The 17,261-nt window shown below is 35.6% G+C and overlaps 1 protein-coding gene across 1 annotated transcript; it reads right to left on the reverse strand.

Moving 5' to 3' along the window:
- Positions 1–5,936: 5,936 nt before the first annotated feature.
- On the reverse strand, positions 5,937–14,793 carry LOC117339568 (prolactin-releasing peptide receptor-like). The gene is made up of 3 exons (XM_033901252.1): positions 14,688–14,793; positions 12,481–13,900; positions 5,937–10,737 (listed from the first exon to the last, which is right to left on the reverse strand). Exon 2 carries the CDS (start codon positions 13,717–13,719, stop codon positions 12,520–12,522), a length of 1,200 nt encoding a protein of 399 aa, XP_033757143.1. The 5' UTR covers positions 13,720–13,900; positions 14,688–14,793; the 3' UTR covers positions 5,937–10,737; positions 12,481–12,519.
- Positions 14,794–17,261: the final 2,468 nt, after the last annotated feature.

Here is a 17,261-nt window from a genome sequence, read left to right on the forward strand (position 1 = left end):
ACGCACGCGCGTCGTAATGGCGTCTCCAGGGTTGATGTGGTTATCCTGCTTCACCACATGTGGTGCCATCGCTCTTAAAGAGGGTTTTGTCACAGCTTGTCCAAGAATTATTATCTTGGTATACGGTAATGGTTTTATAACTGACGGGCCTAAGTGCGACTTTTCGTGGGCTGACGTTCGGCGATTTGAAGTATTTTAGAAACATTATTTTCCCACGAATTGGCACAAGAATAAAACCAATTGTAGCATTGGTTGCTAGGGGATACACAGTCTTACAGACCTATCTAGACAGGAACATTGCTATTAGATATTTATCACATATGCCAGTGAATGGCCTTTAAAATCATCGACTGTTCATTTTAAATATCTTTCTGCTTCTAGCCGGCCAAAATATATTGAACATCGACATACCGATTTCTAGGACTATTCATATGTCATCGAAAATTACATAGTTGAACAAGAGATAAAATAAATATTTTGAATTTCGTCACTCGAAATCGACCAATCAAGTACAAAACACGAGCAGTGGAATAACAACAGCTAAAACACAAGACGGGAGAAAAATTCCGGAAACATCTGGTATCAGAAGTGCAAATATTAATATAAGTGTGAACGTGTCACTTCTAGTTTTGAATTTGAATGATAAGAATATTTTGTTGAAAATTTTCAAGCTTTTGCTAACATTTTTTCTTTTTCATTTCCTTTTTTCGCTATCTTATGTGTTTAAATGTTGATTTATTCTGAAATGATAATTATATATTTTTCAGTGACACTTTAATCATGACAGTAATTATAGTCTAATCTGTTTTTTCCCTTCTCGTCACCCGATTTTGACATCCTTAAGAGTAGATCGAAACTTTTACCACCTCGGACACTACACAAGACAGTGCTAGAATGCTTCACATTGGTCATTAGTCTGATGAAGGTGATAGTGTAGTCATGGAAACGTCACAATCCTAAATATCATACTAGTCGTGTCAGATAAGTTCTATCAAGTCTAATCTATTTGTTGATCCCAACTACATTTAATTGTACGTCATCCTCTTTACATTGGTTAATTAGTTTGAAGTTCAATAGCCCCGAAATTTGAACTGTACGTACAGCCATTGTCTGGTCATGACATTTGTGGCAGAACTGTTTGTTTCAACTTCTACATTAATTAATAGGCTGCAACATTGCCTAGGACCAAAGCCTGGTCTTGAAGTCACCGTCAATCTATGACCCAGTCAGTCAGGGACATCGGCAGACAGCGGTGATTGTGTAGACTTGGCGGATATTGGTTTATGGTGTCGCCATTTCTGATGTAACACGCCAGTCCGCCAAATGTACTTGTTATCTCATCGGCGCGTCCAAAAAGCTAAATATAGAACCACCTACATGTACAGTTCACCTATATTTCACTGCAGCGGCGGAAGGACAGAAGAGCTTTTTTTCAACAACCGATTTATTTGTCTCTTTGTGAATTTGACAATGTGGTATATTTGTCCCTTTGTGTATTAGCCAATGTGGTATATTTGTCTCTTTGTGTATTAGACAATGTGGTATATTTGTCTCTTTGTGTATTAGACAATGTGGTATATTTGTCCTTTGTCCATTACTATTTTGTTTAAATAAAACTACACGTTTATTATTTCATTATTAAAGATTGATGTCTCGGCAATTTTCAAATGTTTTTTTTGTTCCCAGTATAAACATTTCGTAATTTCTATTTTTTTACTCGCACTATTGTTTGAAAATACTTTTCATCGGTTTTATTTCCTGCCGCAAACATTCGTCTGTTCGACACACAAAGATGATTGGATCCAAATAATCACGTGATAGTATTATTACTCACAAAACATTTCTGTTTCTTTCTTTGTCTCTCTGAACACTTCCTCGCTTTTGGTATTTAGCTGAGCCTTTGCCCTTGTTAGTGAAGCTTTGGCTCCCTTCCTCTCGGCGGAGAAATACACATGTATCAGTCTCTAAAGCTGGTAGTAGCTACTACCTTTTAACGCTGAGCATTATGGGAATGTCGACTGATTTGACCATTGTTATTATAATGTGACCAGGTGGGGTGTCCTGCTGGGTTTCTTCGGCAGTATGCTTTATTGAGGTAGTAGCAATATTAAGTTGGCATCAGCATTATTAGAAGGAGACAAACATGAACAAACCATAGCCCCTCCACCCCCCCCCCCCCCCCCCCCCCCCCCCAACCCCCAACCCCATTTTTTTGTACCAGTTTGAGACCTTAACACACGTACCGCACAGGGGAGGTCGTCCTAAAACGTTTATAGCAATGCAAACCTTAACCAGACCAAACTATGCGCTTATTGAATAATAACTTCTTTCAATTAATATGCCTTAATATGTATTTCATAAAAGTTTTCCTTCATAACCTTTGTGCTGTCGTCGATGATAAAATTAAAAAAAAAAAAAAAAAAACAGGAAAGAAAAGCAAATCTCATGATAGCCAAATTTGAGAACATTTCGAACCATTTACTTACCGTTCCCAGCATCAAATCGATATGTTGGTATCATTAGGAATATGTTGACGGTGTTAATTACGCGGGGTGTCGCATCCACAGTTAACGTAAGGATTCATTCCCCAAGAGAAAACTGCGTCTTTTAAAAGCAATGGGCATGATTATCCTCTGTGGTGACTAATTCTCAGGTTCACTTGATTAACATGTAGTGCAAGTTGACTATATAATTCCAAACGAAATCATGATTCTGCGTAAAAAAAAAAAGAACGAGAGAAAAAAAATGTGCTGAATTGTATGCATAAGGGGAAATCGAACTCGTAAATGTTCCTGCAAACATTTTTTCTTTTATTTTCTGAGATGAATCCAACAGGGGACATGTAAACAAGATATTAATTATCTTGAGATAAAAAATCAATAGGAACGAGGAAAAGTTTGAACAAGAGATAAATTTACGTGGAGATTCTTGATAAGTACAGGAATCAGAGACTCTCGTGTTCCTGAGATTGTTTAAGAGATATTCTAATGAATTTACTCGAAATGATAAAAAGATGCTTGATCCAAAACTATTGTGCCCGGATGTAGAAAGCAATGAAAAACTCCACAACACATGGACATTTCGCGCAATCAGAAATCATTAATGGTATTATTCCATTAATTCGAATTTCCGCTAAAGCTCTAATTTAAAGAAATATTTCAAGTAACTCGGAGAAAACACATTTATTAACTTTTTGTTCATTTCAGATTTTTTTTAATTGTTAAAATTTTGCTTCTGATAAGGAAAAGCCTGTGTATATTTTATATATTTAGACCAAATATGAGTTTTAGTGTGCACTTCCGCAACTATTCCCCAAGCATCACTGTTGTGTCTTGAAAGAACAAATAAATTGATGATACAGTTATATTTATTATTTGTGAAATGATAAATTTTCTTTTGAAGTTGCTTATGACATCTGCTCCAGTTTTTTGTCCGGCCTTTCATATCAATGCCTTTCAAAAAAAAATTGTTTTTGTTTTTTGTTTTTTAGTTTTTTTTTACCATTAGTACATTGAGTGAGAATATACATGTACACCAGCATAATTCATAATCTATCAAAATGATCAATAACCAATTAATACTTAATCGATATTCATTATGGAGTTTATATCACAGCCCTTCCGTAGGTTTTAGATTTTTTGCTGCTGATTTCCTTTTAATTCCATCTGAGACTATCAACGCAGAAAAGTCCTAGCGGAACCATGAAACTCATTCATTAAACTCGCGAAAATGTTTAATTTGGCTTTATTGTATCAAAGTTCCTCCAAATAAACCGTCGCTATGGAAATATGACGTCAAGTACGAAATCATGGAGCAGGAATTCAATGAACCCTTAAAATTAAACTGTAACACGCGGTATTGACATTATACGTCTTAAACCAACTCTGATTAATTTTCTTAAGATTATTTCATTGTTGGAATGACGCGTCTATCAAATACAGTCGACCGGAATTATAAAGCCACGTCATAGCTTACTTCTAGGTGACACTGCTGGTAATGACAGGTGAACTGCGAAAAAATAAATAAAATAAAAATAAAAAAATAAAAAAATAAAACAAAAAATTGTCCAAATATAGATCGCCGGTCACATTCAACAACGATAGATAAAATGATTTTATATGATGAAATTTTTACCTATTTTATTTGATATTGCTGATTATAAAAAAAAAAAAAAAATACGTAATGCATTCCATGTGGCATTAAGCAGAATCATCGTTTTTTTTTTTAGATTTTAGTTAAGGGTATAACGAAAGTAGTCTCCTGATCCTTTTAATTTCACATTAAGAAATATGGCTGTTTCCTTGCTGTTGCCAAAACAAAAAATAACATAAAGCCTCCATCTTTTGAAAGCTAACACGTTATCTTTAGCATCAGTTTCGTATCTTTGGTCGTTTCCCTTAACAACAATCCCATAGGACTGATATCACCATAAACTAGTGAGTTAACATATGAATTCGACATTTACACATCATAGATTTAAATCATGCCTTATTTTGTATGACAGTCAGTATTGATTATACATATGGTGAATACAGATATGGATGTTTTTATCTGTAGTGATATTTCGTGGTAAATAACCCCAGACTTTGCTCTAAGGATGCCCGATCTGCATCATTTTGGGAGTCTATGTAAGCGATAGTTTAGAGAGTCTTGTATTGATGCATTTGCAAAGAAACTTTTACCATATGAGGCGAGGAAAATCTTATTCTTTCAAAGAACCTGTTTTAAATGCGACTGATTATTATTTTGATTGGTTGCTTCTTATTTCTTGGTAAAATCTTTAAAGTTTTCTACAAATTTGCTGTTGCTTCTCCGCCCGTTTTGGTGCCTCCTCGAGATGCTGTGTCTGTAGCTGTCATTCCATTTATATTAAATGTCCTACCTATTTGCTGTTTTCTCCCAACCTGTTTAGGTGCCTCATCGACCTGTTGCGTCTGTTGGTGACGTCCTATTTATATAAGTTGCCCTGTGTGTTTGCTGTTGACCCTCCGCCTGTTCTGCTATCTCCTCGACCTGCTGTGTCTAAGGTTGTCGTTCCACTGGTATAATGTGCCCTACCTTTTTGCAGTGGTCTCTCCTGATCAGGTATTCTGCTGTCTCCCTGAGTTGTTGTGTCTGTTGGTGTTTGCTGTTGTCTCTCCACCTGTAATGGTGTCACTTCGAGCATCTCTGTCTTACGGTGTAGTTCCATTTGTATAAAGTGCCCCTTACCTATTTCTGTTGTTGTTGGTACGTTCGTCATGACGTGTACGCCGTACCAAACGTTATTTTGCGTATTTCTATTGTATCGAGATGACTCTACTGCCTCATATTATTGTCGAGAGAAAAGAAACAAGGTCCGAGCCAGAGGCAAGGTCACTGTTCGATGGTGACCCAAAACTGTTAGACAATAGTGCCCTCTTAACATGGTCATGACGGATTAAGTACACCATTATTTGCCTCATGATAAATTCTGAATATTTCACTTCTGGAGAAAACCTGTCAGCGTCAGCTATACTCGTCGTCTACGTCCAGCACAAAAGTAATAAGTGACATCACAGTGGATTCACTCATGTGTGTAGCCTATGGGAGCTCAGTATTCTGTCATATGATGTACTTATTTGGGTATCTTCTCGGTGTCATGTGATGCCTTTCTGTTCATCTCGATTTCTTGTTCCTTATTTTGATCTTATAGGGCCTCCTATGTGACTGCTGAGAACATTTATATCTGACACAGGGATATCGCCGTTAGCTTCGTTCCTGCCTATTTCAATAAAAGAATATTTTCTGCTGTGCTGTAACGGTGTAGTCATTGTTTTAGATTTCAACAATGCATGTCATTTCGGTCAAAATATGCATATAATTTACCATTTCTGCAGAATATTCGCATACAGGATATTTTTGTTTTAGATAAAAAAATTACAAAAAACAAAAAAACAAAAAAAAACAAGAAACACTGGCTGACGTTTTGTGATTTATTCATTAATATTTACACACGATTATCACAAACCATCCACAAAGTTAACAGAACATGTACCAGAAAAATAATTCATCACAATGAGCTGTACTCCTATGAACGACACACCCAAACATGCATTTCGAATAAAACGTTGTAACAAAGGCTATCATACAGGCTCAACCAGATGCTGAAACAATTGTACCCAATATAACTGCTTGTCCTCTCTAGTGATGAAGGTAAATGTAACATTTCACCAAGTTGATACAGAAATAGGGAGCTCTTAAGTTGATAAGTTGACAAACATGATCCCCATATCACCACAGACGGGTGATCTACCCCCTGGACTCCTGTTAAGGCAATTTAGACGTTACAAGTGGAATTGTCATGTGATTATACTGTTGACGCGGCCCCATGACGATTTCTTTTTTGTTTTGTCTAGGGAATCCCTCCGTTTCAACCACAAGTCGAGGCAAAGATATATGCCACCGGAGAAATCTGGATATATCTGTAAAGGGTTACTGAAAAGGAAAACTCACATCGGCAAGAAGGCAGATGCACGTGTCCCGTTCATGCGAAACTTATGTTCCCTACCTGTTCCTGTCAGACAAACTTCTAAAGATAAATTCTGAAAAAGACATCCGTCCTACATCCGCGCATCTGCATACAGTAAAATACCATATGTTGTTTATGCAAAGTTCATTGACGACTATTTTCCGCTCTCAAGAAATGAAAATCAGTAGGATACATATCTCTTACGTTCGTATAACTCTCATTAGTCAGAACGACTGTGATCAAATCAGACCCTACAATACCTCTCAATACAGGGGGAAAACAGTGTTCTGTATGCGGGAACACTGGATACAAACACTAGTGCTTTATTCAGGAGGTAAACTGTAAAGAACATCAGATATATGACGTCACACATGGCTTTTCACGCGGAAGAATACCTTCACGCGCGCAGATCTGTGTAAGAATCATCTGAAGTTTGTATTTAATACATATTTATAATTAAATATCAACTGCCATATGCATATTTTGTTTCGTGTCAGAAATAGTTATATATCGAATTAGCGATAATTTCTACCAAAAAATTACAACCGAACTCCAGAAGAGAACAAAGGCAACATGGAAACAATGATTTGAAAAACAACAATGAAAAAAACAGTATGTTAAGTAAAATCAATATTAATTAACAAATATACAAAATAGTACAATAAAGATAAGGCTAGATGGTCCAGAAGGGTATTGGTCTTCATTGATAATACCCGCCATTTTGCATGTAGAAAAAGGTATACAATATCATGTTCTATCAAGGTGTTACTGACATCAACACAACACAAAATCACTTCAGAATATTTACACGCGTCTCATTTCAAGAATTAGCAATTTTAATTTTAAAATTTGTTGATAATTACACACAATGGAATATGTGGAAATACCGCATTTTGGATAGATGTTGAATCATAATAGCTAGGCGATAAAAAATTTCGCTTAATTATAAACATATTTTACCGAAATTTACCAGGTTTTTTTAAACATGTTATATCAACCTCTTGTAAGCCCGGATTGAAATGCAAGAAGGCGTTACCCAAAATTCTGTCGGCTTCTGGAAAACAAGAATAGTCTAGAAAACAATAAGTAATTCTAACAAAGCTAGAATGCAAAACTGCTTAAGATAACATGTCAATTTTCAAACTTAAAATATTCATGTATAATTCATTAAACTAATAACAGATATCATGAATGGATTTCTTAATGTAAAATATTAATGGAGCAGTACAACATTTGCGCATCAATGAATCGACATGCACAAATAAAAGCTAAGCATATCTGTCATGAAAATTATTATTCATAATTAATACCGATATTTAAGCACTCATTCAGAAAGGCACATTTCAAATTCTGTTTAATATATACATGTTTTGTAACAACAAAGTTTCAACCACCAATGTACACTATAATGATTATATTGTCTTCATAATACTCATGGTATCTTTGTTATTTAAACATATTGATATGATTATATATGAAATATGTACATAAAAATATGTAATGAGAACATAGTTAATATAATGATCATTAATCAATAACGTCTATCTTTAACGGGTCAGTTTCGCTTCGTGGGTCAAAATCATCACTACTTTTATTTAAAACAAAAATAATTAAACTAAACGAATTCATCTGTCGCGATCTGGCTATAAAAGGATATCTTATTTTTGCCTATTCGAGTTATCTCTATCCTTTTCATTAGGCGTTTGTTCCGAATGTGTTACAGGTATAGAAAAAGCATTCAAACATCATATATCTATTCTGAACAATTATATTTATCGAAATAACCTTGGATGATTGTAGGCGACCGAGTCAGGTAATGAGGGTTCAATATGACGACAGAATTAATTAGTCAACCCGTACATTATTTCGCGGATAATAGTTATCCGTATTTTATTATTTCCACGTCGATGTCTTCCCCGCGAAAATAACCGATTATACGGTATAAGGAACTTTTGGTTTCCTGGTATAACTTCGCTGTCCCAGTCTTTTGTTTATTCAAATAATGAGTAAAAAAGATGTGTTTGATATAATGAATTACTTTTTGCGGGTTTAACGTTACATCGCACCAGCCTGCTCGTATTAGGGCAGGTATTTATCTAGACAAGAAACCTCAAAAGAAAAGGAGCAAACCGGAAATATGATAAAGGTCTCGCAAGAGCCAGTCTTTCGGATGTAGAGTGACAACAACATTCGAAAACAACACAGAGGAAGAAATGAAAAACAGAAGAAAGGAACAGACAGAAAATAAAGGATAAGGGGAAGTCCAAACCTATTTTGGTCGTTAAGGATAAGGGAAAGTCCAGTGTTATAGTAGGGGTTGAAGATCTACTTTGATCGTAAAGAATAAGAGGAAGTCCAAAGGTTAAAGTAGGGGTTGTAGATCAATTTTGGTCGTAAAGGAGAAAGGAGAAGTCCAAATTTAGTGTTACAGTAGGGGTTGTATATTTCTTTTTATCGAAAAGGAGAAAGGGAAGTTCATAAGTGTTAGAATAGGGGTTGTAGATCTATTTTTGACGCTTCAATGTTCTGCCAGCAGTACACACTGAAAAAAAGCTCTTGCAGAATAAAAGAAATCTCTGAAGGGACACACATTTTGTTCTCTCTTAAGATTGGACATTTTGTTCGTGAGTATTCGATTTCTTGAAAACGAAAGACACCGAATCATTTCCTGATCATTCTTGGTCCCCCCAATATATCGCCTAATACAACATGCATTGTAATACAACACACGCTCTTTCCCCGCTCCTGAACGGGTTATGATAAATGATAAAAGAAAAAAGGAAATATAATTTCCCGAAACAACTTCGCTGTTCCATAACTTTAAACATGGTAGGAATGGCATCATCGTTGAAAATATTTAGGATTTGAGGGTCTCATCAACGGAACTAAACAAATGCACCCAAACCTGTACATTGCAATGTACTAGACACAAATCATCAGTATGCCTTCAATTATAGTTTTATATAACATATGTATCATCTTCATTATAAAAATATATTTACACAAAAAATCTAATCAGATTGATATACACGAGTGCAAACATATCTAACTTGACCAGTCAAAGCGGTCTAGCTCAAACACGCTAGATGTACATTGACGATGTCGGTAAACATATTTGTGGGGAAAAGCCTACATCGCATTACTTCAGAAAGCATCATGCCTATGATGAAATTTAAATACTGACTGTCTATTTACTTTGTCATTATTGTACAAAAAGACACACGCGATATAAGCACCTTTCATTACATATTGAGAGTTATTTACAGAATAGCGCTGCGTCATAAAAATGTTTCGTCCTTTTAGGACTCGTCAGTGACGCTAATGGCTTGAAGTGTTGATATAAAGTCGGCGGCTTAATAAGGTCGAAAGAAATGCTAAAATCTAAATTGGAAGGAACAATAGCCCCATTATTGAATAAGGTTCATAAGATGCAAATATCAGATTCAAAAAGTACGTATGCTTATTTTGAACCATGTCATTATTCAGATAAATCAAAGCGTATATGGCATCCGGGTAAAGATATAACTTTTTTTTTATCAAATTAAAGTTGTTTCCTGATAGCAATGTCCTATCTGTGTCTTCCAGTACAATATGTTTTTCTTCGATTTTTGAAATGCACCTAAAATTGCCAATGTAATTATCAGATTATGTGATAAACAGATTCTTAAATCAGTTTCAATGTCATTCATAGGTTGATAAACAGAATATTAGATCAGTTTCAATGCCATTCATATCTTCATAAATAGAATCTTGCATCTGTTTCCATGCCATTCATATGTTGATAAACAGATTCTTAAATCAGTTTCAATGTCATTCATAGGTTGATAAACAGAATATTAGATCAGTTTCAATGCCATTCATATCTTCATAAATAGAATCTTACATCAGTTTCCATGCCATTCATATGTTGATAAACAGAATCTTACATCAGTTTCAATGCCATTCATATGTTGATAAACAGAATCATCTTACATCAGTTTCCATGCCATTCATATGCTGACACACATAATCTTACATCAGTTTCAATGTTATAGGCGATGGAATATATTTTGACCTGTTTTATGAATATTAAATGAAAAGGAAATTACTTTAATATCCTCTACATTTTACGTACTAGGTGCCACCACTCTGATAACACACTCATTGGCGTTATGACACCGAATCTGTGTGATAACGATCGGTATATTGAATGCTCTGCAATCCGTAAATGACTCCGCATGGTATCTGAAGAGAAATCGTGCTCAGTCCTGAAAAGAGAAGATAATGAATTAAATGGAACATGTCACTTTAAACATTCTAATTATTTTGTTATTGATTAATGTACGGGGTTAGGTCACCCATTCTATATTTAACCTGTTGTTTAGGCCAACTTTGAATTCCCTAACCGCCATCTTGGATATACCACGTTTGGTCCTCGGCGTAATTGTAAGATGAAACAGCTTTGTGGAGATATTTATCTTCATTTTTGTTTGTATTGTTACCATAGCAAAAATAATACTTAAATGTAATTATTGCGTGTCTTTGTGAAAAAAACAACAAAGAATACAGACAATAGCGAAACTCAAAATCGATTAGACGAGAGTAAAGTATAAAAAGAAGTATATATTAACATGGCGACTCATGGGAAAGTACAAGGAGACTAAAGCCATTAATTGTTATGTTCTACTTAATTTAGATCGCAATACACAATCCCTATGATATGAAGGGTATATTTGTTTTATATATCAATACGCCTTTAAAACAGAGTTTGGAATGCGTTTCAGATTTGACATTCTTTCAAGAATATTATGCAGTTGATCAAATAAAATCACATTTGAAATATTTGGGTTGTTTCTTAATGGTATTTAATTCGTCAATGTTGTGACATCACCTGTAAAGGTAACTGCTGAGTTGTGTCATCAAACAGGTAAATGATGTCATTCCTCAAGCAGCATAATAGGATAGATATAACTTGTTCAAATATTGGAAGATATTGCTTATTCAAATATCGATAAGATATCACTAATTTAGATATTGACACATATCGGTGATTTAGATATTGGTTAGACCTAACTTTTCTATATATTGGAAGATATCACTTATTTAAATATCGATAAGATACCACTTATTTAGATATTGATAAGATATCACTTATTTAGCGATTGGTAAGATATCACTTATTTAGCTATTGGTAAGATATCACATATTTAGATATTGGAAGATATCATTTGTATATAATTTTTGTAGATATCACAAATTGAGATATTGATAAGACATCACTTATTTTGATAAAGATAGATATCACTTATTTAGAGATTAGTAAGATATCACTTATTTGATATTGGTAAGGTATCACTTATTTAGATATTGGCATACATAACTTATTTAGATATAGGTAGTTACTACTTATTTAGATATTGGCATAAATCACTTATTATAGATAATAATTACTTAATTAGATATGTGTAAGTAATCGCGTATTCATATATTGGCCAAATCCCTAACTATTTTATAGAGTTGTTACCAATTCATTGGAAAATAAAGAAAATCTTGATAAGGTCTAAATTGACTAAGATAATGCTGGACATAAGAATACTCACGGTTTAGTATTATATGCTGTGCGGGTGTTATTTCTAATCCATAACCCATAAATATTTTTTTTCTGGAGCAAACGATTGGTTTACCATATAAATCAATTGTATTCTATTTTTGAGATGGTCATTTCACGTCAGTCTGTATATTTCACAATTCCTATAAATTTTGTGGAGACATGACAATAAATGATTGTATCAAAACTATCAAATGCCAGCAAAATCAATACTCTATTTCTGTGTGATCGCTTCACTAATCTAGCTTCAAAGAGCCTTCAAGTAATTGCTCTAGCTGGCGAGGTTATTTGGAAGGCTATTGGTAAAGACCATGTCATGTCGTGGGCTGATAAAACAGTCTGTTCTTAGATTTTTTGCGGTAATAAAGGAAACCGTAGCTTAGATAAGTGTTTTAATACGTACTTTTTATGCCCTTTTAACATCTCCCTCTGATTCTTATCCTTAAACCTGGCTTCCTGTTCGACTTCTGCTGCTAAATCTGAAGTAACCCCTTAAACGGTCTTTCGTCGAGTTTGACATGCGCCAGGAGGCAAATAGAACAGGGTTGATGCACGTGGAGAGGAAACCAAACACAGTAAATGTTGTATACGTGATATCAAAATGTCCGGTATTGTTTCCATTCTCGTGGACGAAAAACTGCACCAGAATCAAAATATTCAGAGGGCACCAACATATAGCAAATAGCGTTACCATGGCGATGAGATAATTTTGTGTTCTCTTTTCTTTGGCAAGGTCAAGGTCATCGTCGCTGTCTTGCGTGGCGCCGTCAGTGTAGTCCTTTGGGGATCGCGACTCGCTACTTGGGGCGTCCGTGTCGCACCGGGACGACTCTGTATCGGGATCTGCCCACCTGATTCGTGAATTATAGGATTGTTCCGAATGCGTGCACATTTCCGATGGTGCTGAGAAATGAACCGATATCGTTACCGTCTCCAAAGATTTCAGTTCCGCGGAAACCTTAACACATAAGAATCCAATCACCGCTAATGGCATAGCGTACAACGTCACAAACATGGCACGTATGTATTCTTCAATATGTCGCTCCTGATTAACGTAGCAAATACCGACTCCCTCAAATCGGTCTCCTAGTATAGAGCCAAGGTCAATGTACCGGAGATAGACAGCAAAGGGTAGAACGAGACAAACAGCTGCCACCCACACCCCTATAATACACAATCCAGCCGGAGCCCTCGCTTTAAATGGCGTCACTATCAAGCGGTACCTGTCGATCGCTATCATCAAGTAGGTAAGCATGGTGGAATGAATGGGAAAACATTGCATCATGGGAAGGAAGAAACACAAAAAGCTTCCAAAAACCCAATTGCCAATTAATAAATTCGACAATGTCACTGGCAGGACAAACATACATTTGATCAAATCTGAGAAGGCGATATTACCCAAAAAGAAAAAGGTCTGGTCCTTATATAATCCTCTTTTGCCGATGACAATGAGGATGGCGATGTTCCCAACTAGTCCAAATATTCCTACAGCGGCATGTAGGAACATAAACAATGGGTAGACATACCTCAGGGAACGGCGCACGTGCGGTTGTGTGAAGTCCACGCCCTCTGTACTGTTGTTGTCATGTAGCCATTTCAGGATAAGACCTATGTATGTTTCCTGGCCGTCAATTAGTGCCATTGTGACAGTGGTGTCTTGACAAACTTAATATTAAGTATCCTCTTGTGCTTGATGTGATAAATATGAGACGTAGATGTAAATATCTTCGATAATCATCAGAGTATTTGATCTTTCAAATCGCACAATGAATCCCAGGCTTATGTGTTGATAGTAGTAGGTATTGCAAACCTCTTTACGTCACCTGCAAAGGAAAGAAAATCAATTAGATATTTCAAATCAACATACAAGCAAATTATAAAAAGATAAAACACATAGAATAAAAAGACTTACAGAATACCGACACAATATCTAAACGAGGGCAAAAAACAACAGAGAATGCCGATATAACGGAACTGTAATTCTAACTCAATATTGACAAAATGAGGACAAGAAACGAACAAAAAATGGTGATTTGCATAAAGAGTCATGAAAAATACGACCAGGTGTTCAGAGAGGGTATGCGTCTTCTGTTTCATCGACGACATGCACTACACAAATCTAGGTAAAATTACGTTTGTCTCCTTGTCATAGACGACATCATAATCATTAGGCATATCAACAGGCACCGAATATGTCTGAATTCATATCGTACAATAGTGGTGTCACCTTCATCCGATAAATTTCCTTTTTATCACATTAATCCTCTGAATGTAGAACAAATATCGTAATTACCTGTAGCTTTGAATAGATTCATTCGAATATGAATAAATACAACGTATTTCTATGTATTTAATTGTATAAATAAATAGATAAATAAAAATAAATATATAAGAAATAAGCAATTGCTATGAAAATCAGGCAATAAATAAACAACATTGCTCCGTGTACATAATTAATGACCGAACGAATACAAACACAGCTCGTACATGAACAATACCAATTCTGACCACAAAGTTAATCCCGTTGGCAGATCTGGCTGATTTCCATAGTGAAAGAGTCATAACAAGGCATATCAAAACCCAGGAGCTTCACATTGACACAATACATACCTAGATATAACAGTCACGTTGTTACCCCAAGCACGACCAGTATACATCTGATTTTGTCATCCCTCACTCTACTCTCTCACACTTGGCAGTGAATTAGACTGGAGACCTAATCGATTCTGGTCAGTCTGTACGCACCAGCATTTATCACACGACTGGTATAAATTAATATTCTCCAACACCTTAAAGTACTGCAGTAGAAACTGTGATTTGAATATATCGTCATGGTAACGAAACGTTAAACAATGATTACTTCATGTAGTAGTCAAATCTCTGAGGCATTTTACTTCTTGTTCATGTTTAAATCGTCAGCTGCCGTGAAGAGCAATAAGCCTTTAACGTGAAGTAAAATAATCTGATACATGTATGTTATGCCGTATTGTATAACATCAGTTATTGCGATCAGTGAGCATAGCAAGCAATCTGTTATAAGAACTGTAATGTAAATTTAGAGAATATAGAAATAAAAAAAAAGATAGAGATCATACAAATTGCTGATAACAAAATTGGAGACATCATAATAAAAATGATCATTGTACATTTGGACAAATCATAGTAGCAAGATAGTTGTACATTTGAGACACTAAAGTAACACGATATTTGTACATTTGTAGATACCAAAGTAAACGCGATAGTTGCATGATGAGACGAAAACGTAAGAGTTATCATTCTACATTTTGAGACATCACAGTAAAACGACAATTGCATGAGGAGACACCATGATACAAATGATAATTACATTTGGAGAAACCACAGTAAGGACAAGTGCATTATGAGTCTTCATGATCAAATAATAGTTACATGTAGAGACACCAGAGTATAAATGTTAGTTTCATATTGAGACACTACAATGAAAATGATGATTTTACCGTTTGAGACATCACAGTAAAACGAGACACCAAAACGAAAGGTAGTAACATGATAATTGCACGACTGACACGTTAGTACACAAAACAACGCCACAAGGACGATATTTTACATAACGGTCGGCAACTACAGTTTGTTTATTTGCTGGGCTTATCGTCCCGTGAACAGCCAGGGTCATTTTGAGGCGGGGTCTCCTTGTAGCAGTAGGTGACTACCTCAATGAACAACATATGGGAGGCCCGTCGCATGCCATCCAGAGCAATTAGGGTAAAGTGTCTCAACTACAACAGCACAGACAGGCTTGTTTCTCAGCTTCCAAAGAAACACAAACCCACACTGGCTGGGAGGGTCTCAGCACCTGAGACTACGTGACCAGCGCTCTAACTGACTGAGCTATCGCGGCCCGATGGAAACCATAGTATCAGTATAACACATAACAACCGAATGCCATCAAAATGTTACTAAAAACAACCGATAGTTAATGTTTCATCCATAGGTAATTTCCCCTTTGTTTAATCGGAGTACAAGGGGCTAGTAATATGTAGTCTTTGGTTCGACTCAAAGTATAATCACTTCAAAAATGCTTCCTGGTTAAAAAAAATTGATTCCGAGATTAACTGTTAGATTAATGTGTGATTAACGACCAGTCCTACTCATTCCAATTACTACTACATCAAACAACGGCCCAACGCATCCCTCAGGGACAAACGCAAATTAGTTCTGGCAGACGACATACCTGTATCATCTATGATGGCAGCTGTTAGCGTGTTAGCCCATCCATGATGTATGTAGTTATAGGAGAAATCATCCCGTTAAGGTTCCGTTATTTGTTTATGGTTTATACTGCTCTATATATAGATTAAATGTTGTTACCGTCGAATACACCGCTTAAAGAGATGCCTATCACGTTTGCTATATGTTTACCGATAGAGACTGTCTTTAGATACTTGCTGATGACTTACAGCGTAACACTTTAGATGCGCCTTAATATTTAGAGAAAAAAATATCCTATTAACACTCATTGTTCGATAATAATTGAGTCAGAATGCGGTCGCGTGCTTCGCTTGCGTACCAAAATAAACCTAATAATCAATTAGTGACATAAAAAATAATCCAAGGGTATTTTTCAGAAAGGGAAAGTAATTTATATTTCATTAAAGTTTCAAACTTTGGATTAAAAGACATATAACACAATTCACAAATTCATTCATCTATTAACATAAAAAGAACAGATCTATTATTATACTCTAAACTTTAAAATTTTACTGATTCTTTATATGAAATGTTATATACAGTCAATCTCAAAACCCTTGAATTTGTCTTCTTTATATATCAACCAAACATCAGTGGTACATTATATATCTTTATACATCGACCAAACATCAGTGGTACATAATATACCTTTTATAGGTGCCGCGGTGGCCGAGTAGTTAAGGTGTCCCGACACTTTATCACTAGCCCTCCACGTCTTGGTCACGAGTTCGAAACCCACGTGGGGCAGTTGCCAGGTACTGACCGTAGGTCAGTGGTTTTTCTCCGGGTACTCCGGCTTTCCTCCAAAACCTGGGACGTCCTTAAATTACCCTGGCTGTCAATAGGACGTTAAACAAAACAACCGAATCAAATACTTTTCATATATATCGACCAAACATCAGTAGTTGATTTCCAAGTAAAAAAAAAACAACTAAAAAAACAACAAAAAACAGAAAC

This window comes from Pecten maximus, chromosome 12 (assembly GCF_902652985.1).
Source record: "Pecten maximus chromosome 12, xPecMax1.1, whole genome shotgun sequence".
In the NCBI taxonomy this organism is placed as follows: Eukaryota; Metazoa; Mollusca; class Bivalvia; order Pectinida; family Pectinidae; genus Pecten; species Pecten maximus.

Coding starts and splice junctions, on each gene's coding strand:
- LOC117339568 (XM_033901252.1), bottom strand. CDS start 13,719: ATGGCACTAATTGACGGCCAGGAAACATACATAGGTCTTATCCTGAAA.